The 16,450-nt window shown below is 42.1% G+C and overlaps 1 protein-coding gene across 5 annotated transcripts in view; it reads left to right on the top strand.

Moving 5' to 3' along the window:
* ARFGEF3 (ARFGEF family member 3) overlaps nt 1–16,450 on the top strand; it is a 177,181-nt gene that overhangs the window by 68,198 nt on the left and 92,533 nt on the right. For 2 of the 5 annotated variants that reach the window (XM_043888248.1, XM_043888249.1), the window contains exons 5-7: nt 1,821–1,889; nt 12,380–12,511; nt 15,699–15,821. In XM_043888248.1, the coding sequence (XP_043744183.1) occupies nt 1,821–1,889; nt 12,380–12,511; nt 15,699–15,821 (324 nt within the window). The remainder of the gene's footprint in view (nt 1–1,820; nt 1,890–12,379; nt 12,512–15,698; nt 15,822–16,450) is intronic. The other 3 variants (XM_043888250.1, XM_043888251.1, XM_043888252.1) reach the window with 3 other exon arrangements.

A 16,450-nucleotide genomic window follows, 5' to 3' on the forward strand; every position in this document is an offset into this window, starting at 1 on the left:
AAGAGAAGCCATTCAAGGCAGCAAGAAATCATAGTAAGAAAGCCTCATATGAGAAAGCCTTGAGGACCTTTCAGATACCCAGTGGATGTTAGAGTCTGATGGAAAGATTATAACCAGTAATTTATGAAACTCGTGCTTGCTCTGAAGCAAGTGAAACAAGGAGGTGCGTGAGAGGCCATTGCAGAGAGTGTGTTCGGGGGGGCCACATGCCTGAGGGGGTGACATTTGAGCAGAGACTGCAAAGAAGCCCCCAGATGACCCACGTGAGGAACAAGCGTGGGAGGAGTGGAGGACAGGAGGGCGTCAGGCGGAGGTGCCGTCACGTACAGAGACGCTAGAAGACATGGCCTCTCCCCGGGCCAAATTAGGACCTCGTGGCATTGCTGTCCTCAGCTTTCATCCCCTCTTGCATACCAGACCCCGACCCCCAAAAGATGGTCATCACACAAAAGAAAGCCTTTTCCCATGAGGCCACGGGGTAGTATTTCCCACAATGCCTCTTTCTCAGCCAGTGTGGCTTTCAGATGCTTTTTATCTGGAGTTGACTCTCAGCTATCAGGTGCCTTAAGGAGCAAAAGATGGAGGAGCAGACCCACAGTGAAGCTATCTAACCTTGTGACTAAAATTGGCAAGAATTCCCTTTTTCCTTCTTTAATTATATACCTATTTGCTTTCTCTCAAGGTGTGACTGTTCCTGGGGCTGGCCTGGCTAGTAACTAAGACTGAGAGATTAGGAGAGGTTCTTTGTTCCATGGGACAGTTGTGCTTCTTGATGTGCTGACGAGCAGTGTGTCCTGATCTAGGCAAATATGCCAGGCTTCGTTGCTCTTTCATGAGTTAGGGAGAACCAGATGAGAAACGTCCTCTGAGGCTGCCACTGACTAGCCAAGCTGCAGACCACACATGGCTGTAGGGTTTGGGGACAGAGGAGCAGACACCAGCAATTTCTTGTCTGGGACCACCAGCGAGATAATGCGGACCATCAGAAGCCAAATGGACAGGGGAGGGGCTAGCCTCTTATCTACACAATTAGAAGCAGTTCTTAAAATGCCCTGAGCTTTTATTGATCTAGTCCCTAATAGCTCTACAAGTAGAAAGTGGAATTTTTAATGGTCCTTAAAGATCTTGTAAATGTCATCAACTCATTGTCTATGTGACTTGGAGAATAGGGGAACTAATAAATAAGCCCCGGGTAGTGTTCTGAGGGAGGCAAAGCAAGAAAGAAGAAAGTGCCCATAGAAGACTGTCTAATCCCATGTGGATCGGAGAAGGTGATGGGAACAGAAAAATATAGTGATGCTTGAGTCTAGAAAGATATAGAGACAGTATTACATAGTCAGGCAGGGCATGCAGTCAGATTACTTGGGTTCAGATTCAGCTCTACAGCTGGTGCCTATGTGATTTTGGGCAGCTTATTTAATGGTTCTGAGCTTCAGTTTCCTTACCAGTAAAATGAGGACAATAGTAATGACACTAGAAAATCAATTTAGGGAATTCATGTTCAGGACCTAGCACTGAGCCTGATTTTCTTTATTACTAGACAGACCTCCTGGAGTTGATGAGGAAAGCCATCTCTGGCCAGTCAGAATGGTTCTTTCCTTGGGGAGAAGTTTTCAGCCTTTACTTTATTAGTCTCTATTTTATTGGGCAGTGTGTGACCACTAATTAGAGAGCAGTGAGTGGAATAGAAACAAACATATGAAATAAAACAAAGAGCAAAAAAGTCATAAAACAAGACTGCGTACGCGGCATGTGAAATGGAAGTTTAGAATTCTAACCCCTTATCTTTTTCTTCCTCCCCTCCTTCGCGGCTGTTAAAGGTTTTACTCTGCATCACCTACACTCCAACCTTTGATCTGAATGGTAGTGCAGTGCTGAAGATCGCGGAGGTAAGTCCTCACTCCCCTCGACCCTCGAGATGCTTGTTTGTGCTGTCTGCTCCCAGCTGCTTTACCCCGACCCGGGAGAAGTGAGGGGGTGGAGCTGAGCTGCAGCAGTGGGGTGAGCCCTTCTCTGATTGATCATTACTGCGGGAAATTTTCACTAAGGAGTTGATCTGTGGGAAGCAGGCTATGTGGGCCACTCCGTCAGTGCTCTGCATGCTCTGGTTTGCTTGACTTGAGGCTTTAACCGTGGAAATAACAGTACTGGTTCTCCTGACGCTGCTATACCTAGGTATTACACTCACTATTTCTCCTAAGATTAATTGAAGGGGATTTGATCTTTTTAAAAAATCGGTTTTAAAAAAACAAGCATGAGATTTAGGGATGGTGTTTATTGATTCAACTGCATCCCTGTCTCCTAAACGCTGATGAACGCATTTTATAACGATCATTGGGGAACCTTCTCTTTTCTGTCTGTATGCAGCCTAGAGGGATGTGTACCTTCAGCACTCCCAAGACCAAGAGCGTGTCCAACAGAGAGCTTGGCTTCCTGAATGTCTGGCTCATGACTTTGGCTTTTGGACACAGCATCATTCCAAACGCGTGCTTAAAATAAATTTCCTTCCACCTCTTGAAAAGGATATCTTCAGGATTTATATGTTTTGACAAGAGTACACATGCAGACCTCAATGAGCCAATGATATTCTGAATTCTGAAATTATGCAGAAAAAGAAAACCTAGCTCTCAGCAGTCATGGGTGTTTTTTTAAACTGTAATGATTATCATTTACTGAGTGTACCAGGTAGACGCTTAGCACTTTGGACATGTTTTCTTTTTTCCCTCTTTTTCTCATCATTGAGGTATAATCTGCAAAATGTTCAATGTTTCTATATGCATATACATTGTGGAATAATTGCCACAATCATGCTAATTAACATATCCCTCCTCATACATAGTGAACATTATCATGAGTAGGATTTATGGCTGATGCGTGATCTTTAGTGGTATTGTGTGGCATTGACTGAAATTGAGAAAATTATTTTTGAGCAGGTAGAACATTTTACATGTCAGTCGAAAGAAAAGTAGAGAGCTGACCCCTCACTATAATATAAATCAGTTCTCAAATGTGTATTTACGTAGGTAGAAAGAATATTTTTCATTAGCATATTTGTTTCACTCTATATAACTAAATAAATAGAATAGCTGTCAGTATTTTTAGTTGAATTTTAAGAGATACCCAGGGAGTGATCTTATCATTTGTAGGTTTGGGTTTTTTTTTTTAAAAATAGCTGTGGTAAGAACCGTTAACATGAGATCTTAACACACTTTGAGGTGTACAACTCAGTAACATTAACCACAATGCAGTGTTGTATAGAACTTGCTTGTTGTATAGAAGTTGCTCTAGAACTTGCTCATCGTGCATAACTGAACCTTTATACACATAGAGGAGTAACTGTCCATCTCCCCTTCCCCCTGGCCCCCCAGCAATCGCAGTTCTACTCTCTGTTTCTAGGAGTGTAACTATTTTAGATACCCCACGCTGGTTTGCTTTTAAAATGACAAATGTAGTGTTTGATCAGAGCAAGAACCAGGATTGGAGTGCGGGATGCTTGTTGGTTCTTTGCTGTATGAAGGACAAGACAGGAAATGCAGTGTATCACTCACTGCCCAGCCCTTCCGCTGCCGAGGAGGGAGGTGGGGAAGGAAGACAGGCTGTTGTAGGACCTTCAGGACTGGGCAGGCCTCCAGGGGTTCTCAGGCTCCCTTTGAGAGGGAGGGTGCCTTTATCACCCTCACAGGGTTTTTGAATGAGAATCTGAAAGGATTTGTTATGTTTCTCGTTGTGGTCAAAAAGTTCATTGGGGTTTACGTAAAAATAAAGGACACAGTTTTCATGTTCAACAAGAACTTTATTGAACAACGGATTCACTGACCAAATGAACTTTTTGGCCAGCCCAACAATTCCCAAACAGCAGATTCACACTGCTATGGGCCGCCCACGTCAAGGGTGTTCTCAGTGGGGATCCGGAAGCCAGAGTAGAGACTCAGCAGGCCTTTCTAGATAGAATGAAACATCAAAACACAGTGGTCTCAAACACACACATACACACAGGGTGGTCTCTATAAGAACCTGTAAAGAAAAAATAATTTAAAAATCTCAACCCAAGAGCAATATACAGATAAAGGCATTGAGTGTGGTGTGAGAGCGTGGGCTCCAGAGACTCGCTATGTTTGGGTATAAATCCTGGCTCTCCTGCCTCCCAGCAGGGTTGCCTTGGATACCTCCCTGGGTTTGTGTGTGTTCTCTGTGTAAAAGCAACGCTAACGGCACCTGTCTCGCTATCTCAGTGTGTGGTTGTGCCAGTTAGACAAGAAAACTAGAACCCATGTAAAAAGCTTTCAGTGCAGGCGACCACGTAGTAAACACTGGGTTAAGGTTAGCTCCTGCTTTTCTGGAACAGCAGATTGATGACATCCAGGCTTCCGCTAAATAATGGTGATCTGGCCAGGACCCTAAAGGGATGGGTCATCGACGGGGCTAGCTGCCTGAGACCCCGGTAGCAAGCTGACTTCCTCCACCTTCTTCTCCTACCGGCAGCCTACTGAGATACCCCAGTTGGAAGAGTTTCCAGCAGAACATCAGCTTGAAGGTCCCAAAGCAGGGGTCAGACCTTTGCAGAAAAATGCCTTACTTCCAGTGCTAGCTTTGACTTCTAGTTCAGGATGGGGGCTTGGGACTGTATTTCTCTGAAGGAAGGACTTGGTAAGGAATCATAAAAAGAACCTTTTCATCCGGTATTTGATAGTGGGGGCCCTCCCTTGACAGCATGCAGGATTCCAGAGGATGTTTTTAGGCTGTGCCTCAGCTACAGACCCACCAGAAGGTCCTACTGCCTCCCTGCCCATGCTGAACCTCAACAGCTGAGACTACAGGTTCCCCCAGGCCTAGCTTCGACGCCCAACTCCTGTCTGGTGACTGGACACAGGGCAGATGGTCCAGCATCATCAGGGGGATGGAGACTGCTTTGTAAGGACCATAGTCATCACCACTTCAAAGTGCTTTTGATAAATGGCAGCGTGCAGAATAGCTCCTCTGCGTTAGCCTGGACCCGGCGTGGACACCCAGTTCAGGGGAGTAAGACTCCAGCTCTTGCAGCTGGCCAGCCCCTGGGGGAGGACGTCTGCACGCCAGTCTGCCGAGAGAGGCAGTCATCCAGGAGCATCTCAAGCAGGCAGGTGCCAGTGCCAGGGCCTCACTTAATCCGGCAGCCCCGATCAAAAGCCCATAATGGAAACACCCTGGAAACTGTTTTCCTGCCGAGAACAGTGGATCTTTTATCCATCAGACTTGGCTGCGACTCAGTATACTTCCCTCAGGTATTAGCTAAGAGTTCTGGGTTCACTGCTTGCTGTGGCCATTCCCTCTCAGAACTGATCATTCTGAGGAGGCTTGAAAACATAACATCGCTTGTAGTGACAAGAGATAACTATAGGGGGCTTCCCTGGTGGCTCAGGAGCAAAGAGTCCGCCTGCCAGTGCAGGAGACACAGGTTCGATCCCAGGTCCGGGAAGATCCCATGTGCTACAGAGCAGTTAAGCCCACAACTATTGAGCCTCTGCTCTAGAGCCTGAGAGCCACAACCACGGAGCCCACATGCCACAGCTACTGAATCCTGAATGCCCTAGAGCATGCTCTGCAACAAGAGAAGAAGCCAGTGCAGTGAGAAAGCCCGTGCACTGCAACTACGGGGTAACCCCCGCTTGCCGCAACTAGAGAAAGCCCAGACAGCAGTGAAGACCCAGTATAGCCAAAGATAAAGAGAGACAAGTGCTTATACTCAAAGTGTCACATGGCTGCCTTTAATACATATTTAGTGCTTACTCTCTGCGAGGCACCATTCTAAGAATTTTCTCTGTATTAAATCATATAAACTGCACAACAGTACTGTGAAGCAGGAGCTATTGATTATCCATGTTTTACAGATAAGGCAGCTGGCACAGAGAGAGATCCACCGACTTTCCAAGCCACAAAGCAAGAAAGAAGAAAGTGCCCATAGAAGACTGTCTAATCCCATGTGGATCTGACAGGAACAGAGAAATATAGTGACGCTTGAGTCTAGAAAGATATAGAGACAGTATTACATAGTCCGGCAGGGCAGAGTCAGATTACTTGGGTTCAGATTCAGCTCTACAGCTGCTACCTATGTGACTTTGGGCAGCTTATTTAATGGTTCTGAGCTTCAGTTTCCTTACCAGTAAAATGAGGACAATAGTAATGACACTAAAAAATCAATTTAGGGAATTCATGTTCAGGACCTAGCACTGAGCCTGATTTTCTTTATTACTAGACAGACCTCCTGGAGTTGATGAGGAAAGCTATCTCTGGCCAGTCAGAATGGTTCTTTCCTTGGGAAGAAGTTTTCAGCCTTTACTTTATTAGTCTCTATTTTATTGGGCAATGTGTGACCACTAATTAGAGAGCAGTGAGTGGAATAGGAAGTGATAGGACCAGGAAGCAAGACTGAGCTTTCAGTCTCTACACCCTACACACACACACCCTACACACACACACACACACACACACACACACACACACACACACACACACACACACACACACACACACACACACACACACACACACACACACACACACACACACACACACCCCTATACACACACACACACACATACACCCTATATACACACACACACACACCCCTACACACACACACACACACACACACACACATACACCCTATATACACACACACACACCCACACACACCCACACACCCACACACACCCACACACCCTATATATAGTCCAGTCATGGAAGAGCCACTTACAGGGACCCTTAACGCTTGCCTCATGGAAATTGGTGGTAATCCTCCAAGGGGCTGCCTCTCCCTTCATCCAGACCATTCCTGGGGTGAGCACTCTGCAGACACAGCGTTGATCTTGCCTTTTATCTTTAAAATAGATCTTTTTATGAAGGGAATACTGTGCCTAAGTTCACTACAAACGATGACTGAACATCAGAACAAGAGACAGGCTTCCACAAGGTTGCATAGGTTCCTAAACAAGGCTGGTTATTTTCAGTAGTTACTTGATTAAATTTTGACTTCTCTTTACCCTCCCAAAATGAATTCTCTTATGTATGGGCTACTTTCAGTTACATAACATTGGAGGCCCTACTTTTATGTTGGTGGTTTTCCTCAAAGCCTACATATTTGAATCACCTGGGAAGTATTAGTGAAAATAAGATGCCTAGGGTCACCTTAGGAATTCTGAGTGTTTTGATCTTGAAGGGACCTGGGTGTATAAATTTTGTGAAGCCCCTGGTTGATCCCTGGGAAGGGAATGGCAACCCACTTCACTATTCTTGCCTGGAGAATCCCATGGACAGAGGAGCCTGGCAGGCTCCATGGGGTTGCAAAGAGTCAGAAACGACTGAGTGACTAACATTTGCACTTTTTTCACTTTCACTGGCTGATTCTACTGTAGAAGTCAAGTTGAGAATCACTGCTCTGATAGTTACTGTTCTCTCCAACAAGCCGTGATGTAAAACCATATTGAAAGGAGTTGTGAGGCTCTGCAACCTCGAGTGTGATCAACTTGGCAGATGCCTGGGAGCTTATTAGAAATGCAGATCCTTGAACCCCAACACAGACCTCTGAATAAGAATCTGCCTTGTAATAAGATATCCCATGTGATTCATAAGCGTGTTAAACTTTGAGAATCACTGCCATAAGTGAATACTGGTATAGTCTCATTAAAATGAGATCTAAAGATAGTGTCCTGCTGAGACCTAGGTGAGAGCTGTCATACCTCTCTGCCATGGAGAATCGAGCCACCCCCATGAAGCAGGGACTCCCACCAGCGATAACATCCTCTTAATGGTGGCCACCTTGTAAGTGCAGGATTTTGATTCTTCTAATTTCCCTTGTCTTTCTTCAGGTTCTGCTAAACCCTGTCTCCCTCCCATTTGCCATTGCTTGATATACATCAAGCATATTTCTTAAATGCTTTTAATGATTTAATCTGCCACTGTTCCTTCTGAGTGTATGTTTTCACCAATAAGGCCCACTGTTAACTTGTAAAAATATGCCTCCTACCCCAATCCATACTTATATAATCTGGCATAAGACAAATATGGAATAGATCTATTTATATGAAAAGCCTAAGAACAACTTATAAATATAAGCTTGTTGAAAAAAAAAATGTGCACAATGTGAGAGTTGGGAGTTAAGTATTATTTGGGGCAAAATGAGGACTGTAGCCTGGGACACAAAATCTCAGATAGCTGTGGGAAATTGCTCTGAGGAGGTGAGGGGAGGGGCTCAGATATATAGGAGTTTGCAACAAAGGGCAGGTAGTCGGGAACATCAGAAGATTGTTGTTAATTTAAAGAAACCAGATACGTCAAGTTAAGGAATTTAGAGCTCTTCTAGGTATGTGAAGATGCTGGAGTCTAGGCTCACTGAATTCATTTGTTTGATAAGTGCCTCACCTATCTGGGGCCAGTATCCTGTGTTTCCACATCCTGAGTTTCCTTAGGGCTCACCGCGGGGAGTGGCTGCAGTTTGACAGCTGTGAAATGGCAGGTGTTCAAGAGAATACCCCAGGGTTCACCAGGGCATCATCCGTGGTGGCTGCAGTTGCCAGTGACTGTGACATCCTTGTTCCCTGAAGGCAGGAAATATTCCATTTCTCAAGTTTATGGCTCAGTAGTGACAGATTGTAGATTATTAAGTGAATGATGCTTGTGTAATTTAAGAAAGGATAGTAGTAGAATTATTTGAAATCATTATTTACTTCAGATACACCCAATAGGAATAAGTATTTTTCTTACTTTGCCTTTGTTGTGTATTTCCTCAAATTGGCAAAATAGCTTGCAGCCCTTTGTTGTTTCACCATGGAAATGTTTAAGAAATAATTTTTCATCTATAAGAAGAATGAACTACAAAGGGGACTGCCACAAAAATAATGGTATTCTGTAGACATAGTGAGACCCAGTGATTTTGTGGATTCTCACATGCTTTCCACCTGCTAATTTAGCCTTTGAAAAATCTGCATCTCTATTTTTAAAGCAGGACATTTCAGCCTAAAACTGCCACTTAGCTCTTGGACACTTTCTTGATTGTAGTTGAATTTCTTATAAAAATAAGTCTTTCACTTAAAAAAATCTTTTCTCCGATTGTCACTTTTGATATAGCTAGGGAAACAATTTATAAAAACATCTTAAAATAAATCATTTAAATCACCTCTGGAAATATTGGGGGAAGAATTCACACATTCTTTTTTCTTACTTTGGTCTGCACTGACTATTTACTCAGGAACATTGCTTACCCTGGAACCTGTTGATCAGGAAATGAAATGTGTACTTAAGTATGAAAATGATGCTGTTTTCCTAAGGTACTGCTGAAACTATAAAAGGATCATTAAGTGCTGAAAATGTAAATAAGAGGGCAGCCTTCATTTGTGTGTCTAACTTTAACTTGCTTAATTAAATGGCAGTGATGACAGTTTTTCAGAATAGGGTGTTCTGTGATGCCGGAGAAATAAGAAATATGAAACGAATTTAGAATTGGACAGCTATGAAACAACCAACATGTTTTCTGTTTAATTTCATGAATGATCATTACTAAAACTCCATATGGATACAAAATTCTTTTATTGGATGAAAGCGAGACCCTTATTATTTCTCTTACTATTATGTTCAAGTTAGTAGACGTGTTGAGTGTTCTGATTAAGTTACCTTAATATAGGAAAAACTGTCAGAGTAAAAATCGCCAGGGCCTTAGGGTTAAGGGAAGAGGTGATGCCATAGCCTGAAGCTCTGTGAAGCTGAATTGAAGATGGTTAATGAGATTATTGTTTCATTGGTAAGATTGGAGCATATTCTCATGCCTGGTAAAGGCTGCTCTGTGGGATTTTTCTACATGAGAAAGCCTCATTTGTAAGTATTTATTTGGTGGTTTGATCTTAGTCATGGAAAACTCCTAGTCTTTGATCATATAGCATATTATCAAGCTCAAGCAAAGTCTTTCTCAAAGACCTTTTCTTTTTTTTTCCTCTCTTTAAGATTTTACTTTCAGGAATCTCCCATTTTCATTCCATCCATCCTCCATCCCTTAATTCCAAAACAGTAGTTAATAATGGTAACTACTGATGGTTGCATTCCTAGGGCATGTCAATAAGTAGTAGTTCCCACACATCCTCTTTTGATCTTTACCATAACCCAACTATATAAAGAATCCCAAAGAAAGGGAGGTCAGTTTGCTTGCCCAGTGACTTTAGGTCAGGAAGACCCTAAGGTGGGTGGGAGGAAGGGGTCTCCAGGCTGAAGTCTGATTGCACCCACTCCACTGTCAACATGCTTTCTTTGTAAGCAGGTCAGCAGCACAGCTCCTTCCACAGCCGTCTAGACTTGTTTTATGTTGATTTGTTCATAAATAAAAAACAGTATTGAAAAAATTTTAGATATTCAAATTCAGGCTTTTATATTTCAAATATGTGCCATTAATCACTATGCTATATTGCCTCCTAGATACCCTCAGTCTTAGAAATGTTAGTGAAATCTTGCCATATTAATGTAGGAACCAACTGAAATTCTTGAGATTCTTATCCTCTTTACCAAGGCATTTAGAGAATGGCTGTATGGTGGTTTTACATGTGAAGCAGAAGTACATCTGATGCATTTTACTTTTTTTGTGACCATAGATTAAAGTGATCATTAGGCATATGCCACTTGTTTGGGTATCTTTACACATTGATACTCAGTTTATCTTTTCTGAGCATTTGATTACCGTCAGAGGATAGGAAGTTTAACACAGTTCCACTTGTTACCCCCAGGGAACTTAAAAAACACTGAAAATCAAGACCTGCTGCCAAAGGTTCTGATATAATGGTTCTAGGTATCACTAAAGAATTTTTTTAATTGGGCTGACTTCTCATTAAATATTCAGTGATTCTAGTGATTCTTTTAACTCTGCACAGTGATAGCATTATTTCTGAGCCATACCTCGAATAAGATATTTTACAATTTAGGAGCTGAAGGTCTCCAGATACAATCCAGGAAAATGGACCAGGTCACCTGTGTACTTTTTATCTTGGAAGCATCTTATTTGTCATGTTCCCTTTAGGACTGGGAGGGGTAGCCCCACCTCATGGCAAAAAAAACAGCCAAGGGAGCTGGCCCATTGCTTTAAACCAGCTGAGGCTGCTGGAGTGAGGAAATCCCATTCTAAGGAGCTTCTCCACTTTGCCTTCCAGAAACTCCTTCCTTCCTCATGGGCCAGTCTCTCTGCTGACTCTGGTTTGACTCCTGTGGGGTGTCTGTTCTTTGGTTACTTACTGCCAGAGATGGGCTTTGAGCAAACTAGTCCTTTGCAAGAAATTCAGCACTTTCTTTAACCTCTGACTTGCGTGGCTCTTGAACAACTTATCCAGAGCTAGAAGACACATGGACCAATGCAGGGGTCCCCTCTGCTTCATTTTGGGTTGGTTCACTGGACAGAGGTTAGAGTTTGGTAGACCTTCTGTAGATGAAGCAGAAGGCTTTGCCCAAAAAGGGGCAGGAATTGATGGGTTACGGTGTCCTAAGCTATTTTAATGTGCCAGCTGAAACCAAGAAGAACACGAAGGAGGAAAAACAAAGTCATAGTCAGTTTTTTTTTATAACCCTGGGCACTTTAAGAATTTCCTTGTAAGTTGAGATCCAAAAGGAAAACCAGCAACTTTCCCTACCTAAGCATGAGACTAGATTTACTTACATAGCTATTTCTTAATGATAATAAAGCAACTCCAGTTTGCTCTGTCTGTGTGTATGTATGTGCATATGCCTGTGTGCTTGCATTTGATGAGGTGCCTCCTGTCACATACCCGTACCTGTTACTGCTGTTACCATGATGCAATGTAGAGTTTAGACTTATAGTAATAATCAAAATTTCTGTTGATCCTACTGTGATCAGCAAACATTCACATAAGAGACATTTGTGCTTTTTTGTAGCTTAATTTCTGATCCTATCTCTTAATTACCATAAATTGTCATCTCCATAAAAATTTTCCAATCAGAAACATACCAGCTCTGCTCTTAACTAACAGTCAGTACCATGCACTGTTTTAACAAAGCTATGCTGCTAACCCCATTCAGATAGGAAAGAGAAGGTAAAAGCACAGTTCAATGAAGTGAAGATCATATGCACTTTGTAAAGCTAAGCAAACTTCTACTGTGGCAGCTTCTTTACATGTATCATCCCTTTGGTGAATGTGTAGTGACTATCTGGTACATTCCACTATGCTGCTTCATGTTTAATAATAGTGATTCCACCGTGGCTGTAACCTAGTACTGTTATTTATCAGTCTACTGACTTGATAATCTAAAATTTGCATTGCTTATGTATGGCTTGCAGACTTGTGTTTCCTTGTTCTTTTTCCTTCTGCTTTGGGGTCTGTTTTGCATCATTAACGATGTGTGTTTTCCCCCTCAGTTGTGTTTCGCATGCCATAAAGCTGGATGTCCACAAATGCATGAAATGATCAAAATGTCCCTTACGACACTCCTCACTGCCCTGTGTCTTCGCGCCTTCCCTGACAGTCCAGGGCCGGTGGCTTCTCCCAAGGTATTTGACTTGCCCTTTGAGCCTCTGATTGAGGTGCAGAACTGAGGCTTCTGAAGTGTCAGTTCTGCACCACAAAAGCAAAGGGCGTGGGGAGATAGAACTGATGTTGGAGATATGAAAAGAAATTGACGTGTCCCTTCCCAGAAACTCAGCCTGATTTTGGACATGGTGTTCTCTGAGCTTCTCTGATTCAATGTGCTCATCTTAGCCCTGTCCTGAGGTAGGGGAAGAAAGACATTCACAAAATGAAAAATCACTGGCCTTGAATTACAGTGATCAGGTTTATTATGGAAAACCTAATTCTGCAGACCTTACTGATTTACCAATTTATTATTAATACAACAAGTTTAAGAAACTTTTCTTTAAAGGACGTCAGGATAGCTGATAAAGCATCTCTTTCTGAGTACCTGAAGAAAGTGATATTATCAGTTACATGATCATTTTTAAGTTTAAAAGGATACCCTTTGTCATATTCAGTATTTATATTCACAACATTAGTAGAATGAGCTCCTTAGATTAATCTTTTTTCAAAGCAGATTAAACATGCCTACCTTTCCCTTTATAAAATGCCTCTTGTAGTAAGTCATGTCCCATTTTGTATGTGTAATAACAACACCTAAACATTAAAAATGGTGGTAACATTAAAAAGTCATAGAAATATATTTATGAAATTCATTGACAGCACTGTTTGTGTTTCTTCAGATCCCATTCTTCATGCATGCGTTCTTTCTTGAGTCTAAAGGGACTGATAGTTTTTTAAAGAAGGCTATAAATGGCTCTCCATATTCAGGAAAATCATGTTTATATTAAGTGCGTAGTTCAGCTCTCCAGATAGTTAATCTCATCTTTAATGCTTCTAAGCTTAAAATTCCCCCTTAAATTTATAATGTCAAAGCTTAGAGAGCTTAAAGATCAACAGTTATAAAGACTTCTTGAGAGAGTATAAGATTTAAAGAAGACTGTTAGATCTTAAGGTATAAATAATATGAGTGTGCCTAATTACACTGTGGAGGATTTGGTTTCATCATAGTGAAATATCACACTCAGATGTATTTTCACAATTTTTAAACTATTTCATCACATGCAAAAGTAAAAGTCTTTCAAGATTAAAACACTTTTTTTCTAAGTACATATAAATTCTATTTTCAGGTACATTATAATCCATGATTGTTTGAGAAAAAGAGTTTGAAACTAATATACCCTAAAATGGTAACTTGACAAATATATATTTTGGAACTTGCTCTTATTTTTTAACTTAATCTAAGCCAACTTCCAAATACATTTTTGAGTTTTCACGGCTCATTTGGAATATTAAGCATTCAATAGAAGGTAAATTAAACTGCTAGGAAATATGTACTCTTACCTAGTTAATTTTACAAAAAGATTGTTAATAATGAGGCCTAACAGAAAGGTCCAGCTTAAGCAGTAGCAGCAGCAAAGGTTCACATTGAGTTTCTCTCCCATCTCAGCTATCAGTCATCAAATTAAACTTGCCATCCCTGGAGGAGGAAATGGCAACCCACTCTAGTATTCTTGCCTGGAGAATCCCATGGACAGAGGAGCCTGGTAGGCTGTAGTCCATGGGGTCGCCAAGAGTCGGACACAGCTGAGCAAGTTCACTTTCACTTTGGGTGAGAACCCTGTTATTTTCATTGTAGACTTGAAGTTACTCCTAGAAAAATAATCGAGGTATATTAAATCCCCCCTCCCTTTTTTCTTTTTTTTAAACTTTAATTTTGGCTGTGCTGGGTCTTTGTTGCGGCTTAGGCTTTTCTCTAGTTGTGGTGCACAGGCTTCTCACTGCAGTGGTTTCTGTTGTTATGGAGCCTGAGCTCTAGGGTGCTCTGGCTTCATTAGTTGCAGGTCCAGGCTCTAGAGCACCAGCTTAATAGTTTTGGTACACAGGCGTAGCTGCTCTGCAGCATGTGGGGTCTTCCCAGATCAGGAATTGAACCCGTGTCTCCTGCATTGGCCGGCAGATTCTTTACCACTGAGCCACCAGGGAAGCCCCCCCCTTTTTCCTTTTTGTGGGACTAAATTTGCTTGGGAAATGAAAAGGATGACATACGTTATGGAGAGGAAAAAGTGGGAAAATTTTTAAAGCATGCATTTATTGTCAATGCCCATTCCTATAGCTTCTAAAAGAATTAGAGGCAATAAAATCTGAAAAGCCGTGCCATTTAACATCGTTACCATCAAATGAGGGATTTTTCCCCCCCAAATTGGGACTTCTCCATGCTGCAGCCTTCAGGGAGTTGCCTAATGTTCAATTAGACATTCAGACTTGCAAGACCCTGGTGGATCACAACTGGCTTTATGTTCGCTTAGCAGAATCTAGGACAGGGAACAGAGACAGGGCACCGGCAGGCATTTATCTTTCACAGGAGTCCTTGCTGCAGTCCAGAGGCCAGTCTGTGGCTCTCAAATGTCAGCTTAGGAGCAAAAAGATAAGAGCCGTCTCTGTGGGTGCAGGGTCACCTTGGCTTTGGAGCCCCAGGTTTCAACTGTTTAGGAACCAATATTCTGTAACAGCTCCATGAGCTGAGCTGGTAGAGTTCCCTCAGTGGGTATACAGAATCAGTGACAAGAGCTTCCCAAGGAAACTTCTCAGCAGGTTTTTATAGTTTGTTCACAGTTTTCTAAATTCAGATGCAGCTAGTAATTGGGGGGACATTTTTACCCTAAGTCATGCTGCCTAGTAACACAGCTGACGTGTCCCACCTTTATCAGATTTCCAAAAGAGCACAGAGAGTTAATCCAAGGTCAACCTTGTTCATAGAGGAGAAAGGGATTCATTAACCCTTTTCCCCAACTCAGGAGTTAATAAATTCTGTTCCTATTTCGCCACGGGGAGAACTTTTCCTGACTAATTTCCAGCCACCTGAGTTTGTTTTGGATAGAACTGTTTGGCATATCTAAAAATTCCTCATTTGCATTCTTCTGTGATGCTCAGAATGGGAAGCTTCGAAGAGTGATTGTCTTTAGGGAAAGATTATTTTCCTCTATGATTAAAAACAAATTCCCAGGGATTTAAAATATTTAACAGTACTCATTGACAACAAGCCCTAAATCAGGCTGACTTTCTACGTAAGAGGAATTTAACATCCCCTCCGACTACTTCCAGAGCATGTTGGTGATGAACTGGTATCTACAGAGCGTGTATGTTGCTGTCTTCTTTCCTCACCAGGTGTGCATTGAAACATACATGTGTAGCTGTCACCAGCGTAGCATAAACACCGCGGTGCGGGCAACTCTCAGCCAAATGCTGAGTGACCTGACTTTACAGCTACGGCAAAGGCAGGAGAATACGGTGAGCCTCTCGGATCCCACACGTGCACCCCGGACTTGCCAGTGACTCTGTGTCATCGCGTGACGAGTGTCCCACATCCTCTGTGCCTGCCCCTCCCCCTCCAGGGCTGCTTCCTACTGAAACATTAGGAAGGGCTGGCTTGGTCCACTTGAACTTTCATTTATATAAATTAAACTCTTTAAATATGTTTTTGCCTGTTTCCCTCCAAAGTTTAAAGAGAGGTTTTTTTTTCCTTGTGGTTTCGGTCATCGTGTTAAGTCATTATTTTAAACCTCACTTTTCTTTTAAAGTCGTGTTCTAAACATTGCAGATTGAACAATTTTATATAAAAATATTGTGATGTATTAACAAGCACTGGAGTAAATTCAAAATTAAGAAAAATTACTGGCAGTTAATTACGCACCTTGAGACTTGGGGTACATGTTTCTCTTTGTGAAATAAAAGACTGTGGCAGTGAAGAAGCTGAATTTATCTTCTCTCTTGTCATCAGAGCCCACTTGAGCTTTTTGCTCTTAACTTGAGCAGATTGTTTAAAATGAGCATTCCTGGGAAAAAATGTAAATGTAATCGGCTTCTTGTATATATTATCTTCTGGGAATGTTAATGAGGAGATGATTCCTCTTCAAAAC

The sequence above is a fragment of the Cervus elaphus genome, chromosome 26, assembly GCF_910594005.1.
Source record: "Cervus elaphus chromosome 26, mCerEla1.1, whole genome shotgun sequence".
Classification (NCBI taxonomy): Eukaryota; Metazoa; Chordata; class Mammalia; order Artiodactyla; family Cervidae; genus Cervus; species Cervus elaphus.